The sequence below is a fragment of the Tasmannia lanceolata genome, unplaced genomic scaffold (genome assembly GCF_043159265.1).
Source record: "Tasmannia lanceolata isolate RefF3 unplaced genomic scaffold, GAP_Taslan_0.1 ptg000037l, whole genome shotgun sequence".
NCBI lineage: Eukaryota > Viridiplantae > Streptophyta > Magnoliopsida > Canellales > Winteraceae > Tasmannia > Tasmannia lanceolata.
Genome location: NW_027518714.1, coordinates 5,094,791 through 5,098,817, shown reverse-complemented (window position 1 = coordinate 5,098,817; position 4,027 = coordinate 5,094,791). Strand labels below are relative to the sequence as shown.

Sequence of the window (4,027 nt, the reverse complement as noted above, 5' to 3'; positions counted from 1 at the left end):
TCCATCCTTGTCATCTTCCTAACAATATAGCATATGCCTTGCAATGTACAATGCTGAATTGCTTTGAAAATATTGGAATGACAAAATGGAGAGAAAGGGTCTCCTCTTACTAGCATTCGAGGATTGCTCAGTTGGCTGTAACAACTCTAAAAGGAGTATTATGAAAATCTTGATCAAACTAAAATGGGGGAGTTCAACCTTCTAACTCTTTTGGAATTTATTTGCTTCTCTGCATATTATAGAGTCAAAACAAGAACAAGATGATGGGTAAGTTACATCAATTCTCAGTCGGGGATATGATGTTTGTTTAAAGCATCCTCAAAGCGGCTGCAGGAATCTACTCGCATCTCTGTACTCATGTCATTTTCCGGCGCCGGATAATAGTCCTCTCTCAGCTGCGCATCTCTCAGGTTTGGTATGTTGAGAAGAAAATTCATAAAGTGTTCGTTAGCAGTCCCATGAATGAAGAGCTTCCTTAGCGTCAAACATTCACCTAGCAAACCAGCCGCCGGCAGAGAGAGGATCCTCTGATTGACATCCCTATCCTGGGGAGGCCAATAGTCCAGTTCACTGAGATTCAAGTTTGCAATCCCATTCAGGTAAAACCTCTCCCAAAGGCTAAGATCCATATGCCCTGCTGGTGCGGTGAGGGCGTAACCAATTGTATCTCCGCAGTCCAGTTGCATCTTCTTCAGCTGAGGATAGCAAACGAGAGAGCTCAGGCCAAATGCGGGTTCAGACGGTTTGGGTCTCCTCCTGCAATCACCTTCCACCCTTATTCGAATCTCCTCCAATACAGGGCAGTTCTCCAGACCGGCCATAGGCAGAGGACTCAGTAGCTGGCCCACGGAAATCCAAAGGGATAGGTAATGCAGCCGTTTCCATGTCCTGGACCAAAACCCATTGCCATTGCTACGGTTATATGAACACCCCTCATCTGCGGAGTACTTGCATTTTTTCTTCCTCTTAGTATCGCGGCTATCGCCATCTCTACTCTGGTTTTGAGCAAGGAAGTTGACATATCCAGCAGGGTGGCCAAGCTCAGATGCCTCCTCCTCTTCAAATTCGTTGAGATCAAAATCATGGACAATTTTTGCCAAGCAATCCGATCGATCAAGCCAGTCTCCAGCCCAAATGCAATCTATGTGAAGTCTTTGGATCCGATCTCGAATTGGTTCGAGAGCCCGCAACGAGCTAGAAGCATCAAGATGCTTGCAGCAAGAGATGCTCACGTCGATCAACGTCGGGCGGAGAATGCCAGCAAATTTCGTCATCCCCGTCTCAGTGATTCTCTTACAGCCCTGGATCTCGAACTTGACCAGCCTCCAGCAGCCACGGGAGATTGCCACTAGGCTGGAGTCAGTGAGATCAGCACAATTCTTGATGGACAGGGATTGCAACCATACGCAGAGGGCAACCCCGTCTAAGTGCGTCCCAGTCCCAATACAGATCCCATGGAACTGCCCTAGTGTTAGTGAACTCAACCGCGGGCACTTATACCTGAGTACCTCCAATGCTGGCCCGGCGTCCCTAACATTCTGGCAGACGTTGAGGGTCAGTTCTTCGAGCAGGGGCAATCCGGCGAAGAGTTCCTCCAGCGTGGACCGGGCAATTCTCGCGTCTTCATGGGTGAACCCATCGTTCTCGGGGTCACCCCTGGTTCCTGACAGAGAGGAAGTGTCGGCGAGGTGGAGGAGTGAGAGGCGAGGGCAATTGACAGCGAGGGCGAGTAGGGCATCATCCCCGACAAAGTCAACGTATCCGGGGTGGAACATACAGGCAGCGAGGAGGTGGTGGAGGTTAGGGCAAGCCATAGAGATGGCTATGAGTTCATGTGATTTGAAGCCCTCAGGCGAAGCCAGTGTGAGGAGATTGAGACGCGTGAGAGAAGCAGCAGTGGAGGGATAGGCCTGGAGGGCAGGTGGTAGGTCTTCGGTCCAGCAGTAGAAATGGGAGAGATCAAGGGAGGAAAGAGAAGGGCAGGATTCAAAGAGGGAAATAAAATCAGAACCAAGAGGTAGGGACGCAGCGCGCTGGTGCCAGCGGACTAAGTTGGCTTGGCGGAGGTTGGGCCAGCGAGGGGCGAGGAGTTGGAGAGTGGAGGGAGTACGGGCGTAGAGAGTGAGGGAAGTGAGGGAAGGGAAGGCTTGGGAGAGGCGATGGGAGATTAGGTAAGGATCAGAAGGGGAGGAAGAAGGGTCGAGGAGGGAGAAACCCCATGGGGAGATGAGGGAGAGATCGAGGTGGGTTATGGATTGGAAACAGGTTGGGATTAGGAATAGGTCTCGAACGTTGCCCCTCAGGGAGAGGGTGGTTCGAGTCGAGCGCTCGAGGGCGAGCCACCTCTGGCTTACCAGAGACATGGAGTTTCGAGTCCGTGTGTCGATTACGGCCGCGAAGATGTTGGTGAGGATTACGTCGGGTAGGTCGTGTAGGTGGGTTTGGGTCCAGCTCGTGGTTGCCCTCCCTAATTCTTCCATCTTGAAAGCCTCTCTCTTTCTCTCTCTCTATATATATATATCTTTCTCTGTGGGTTTTTTCTTACTCCTCTCACATGGTTTTGGTTGTTGCAGAGAGGAAGGAAGAGGATACGAATGGCAACAGATGGGTTTTGTCGCAACATTTGGGAGCCATGTGATCGTGATCCATTTGCTTTTCTTTATTTGCCTTTTTTCCGAGGGTTTTCGTTTCGGGATATGATAAATTTGCACCCCCACCCGACCCCACCTTCTTTTTACTAGGAACGCCCCCTCTCCTCTCTTTCTTCTATTGGTTCCGTTACTCACTCGAGACAATTTTTTGTTATTTCCACGGCTAGGGCTGCTAGCAAAACGGGATTCCGTTTGGAAAATATAGACGAAACTCACGGTGTGTGACACATGCGTACAGGACAAGGACGTAGGCGCGCGCGAATCTCAATAAACGCCAAGTGACCGAATCTTCGGTCAATTCCACCTTCGTCTTTATTTTCCAGACGAAATCCCGTTTTGGAAGTTTTTTCCTATGTCTGTGTTGCACAAATATTTCTGACATGATCCGGGATAAGCTCCCCTCATCCACGGCCTTATCACCTGAGCCGAGAAAATCTCTTGGTATTATGCATTTTTCAACAAAGAGGACAATTTTTGGGTCCCACAAGAGGGTATTTTTGTGAAATCAAGACCGTTGATATTGTGCAACATCATGAAGTGTCACATGGTCTTCGGAACGGTACTGCAAATCTGATCACGTGAGTACGAAAGGCTGAAGTGAGGCCTGCAAGTGTCTATTTTCTTGGGACAATTCAAGTATAGAAGTTGAATTACTGGGCCATTCATCAGATTGATACCATCATCCAAGTATATGATTTTATATTTCTGTGTTTGGGCCTCTACCGAAATGAAGGGTCCAGATCGTCCTAATGTAATGTAGGTGGGCAATTTCTTGTGCCATACGATTTTTGCCGAATCTCTCGTGACTTTTGAAAATGACGGGAATGTCCTTGGGTGTATGGGGATACACTTTCACCTCATGTACTGTCCCTTTCTCTTTTTCTTAAAACTAGGGTTGAGGCTTCTTTACATTTGGAGAAAAGGAGGACTTTCTTGAGTTTCTTCCACTGCAGTGCATTTTGTGGGAGGGTCGGGTATCTTGCTGGAACCACATGGACGTCTACAAACTTGGTAAGCAGAGTGAGCATGGTTAGAAATTGAAATTCTACATTTATTCCTTTTCCATAACTGGCTAGAAAGTGAAAATATTCTATTTTTCATATCTTCCTTTTCCCTCTTTCCTTTTTGGCTCTCATTCTCTCTTTTTGTCCATGGTAGGACCGTAGGACATTGGCCCAGGTAAGAGTTCTTTTGGTGCTCTTTTAAGGGTATTGAGTAGCCTTAGGGCCCTTAGTTCAAAGCCAAGGGCTGCTCTCTATTCCATTTGGGTATTATTATTAGCTTCCTCACTAGTTTGTTTATTTACAACTGGTCTGGTTGCTCTTTGGGAATCTTTGAATATTTATCGATCCTTATCTCCACCTCACACATGGCCT

General features: G+C 47.9%; 1 protein-coding gene across 1 annotated transcript; it reads right to left on the bottom strand.

The window, feature by feature from the left end:
• Positions 1 to 175: 175 nt before the first annotated feature.
• On the bottom strand, positions 176 to 2,728 carry MAX2 (RNI-like superfamily protein). The gene has a single exon (XM_077373651.1). It carries the CDS (start codon positions 2,478 to 2,480, stop codon positions 285 to 287), a length of 2,196 nt encoding a protein of 731 aa, XP_077229766.1. The 5' UTR covers positions 2,481 to 2,728; the 3' UTR covers positions 176 to 284.
• Positions 2,729 to 4,027: the final 1,299 nt, after the last annotated feature.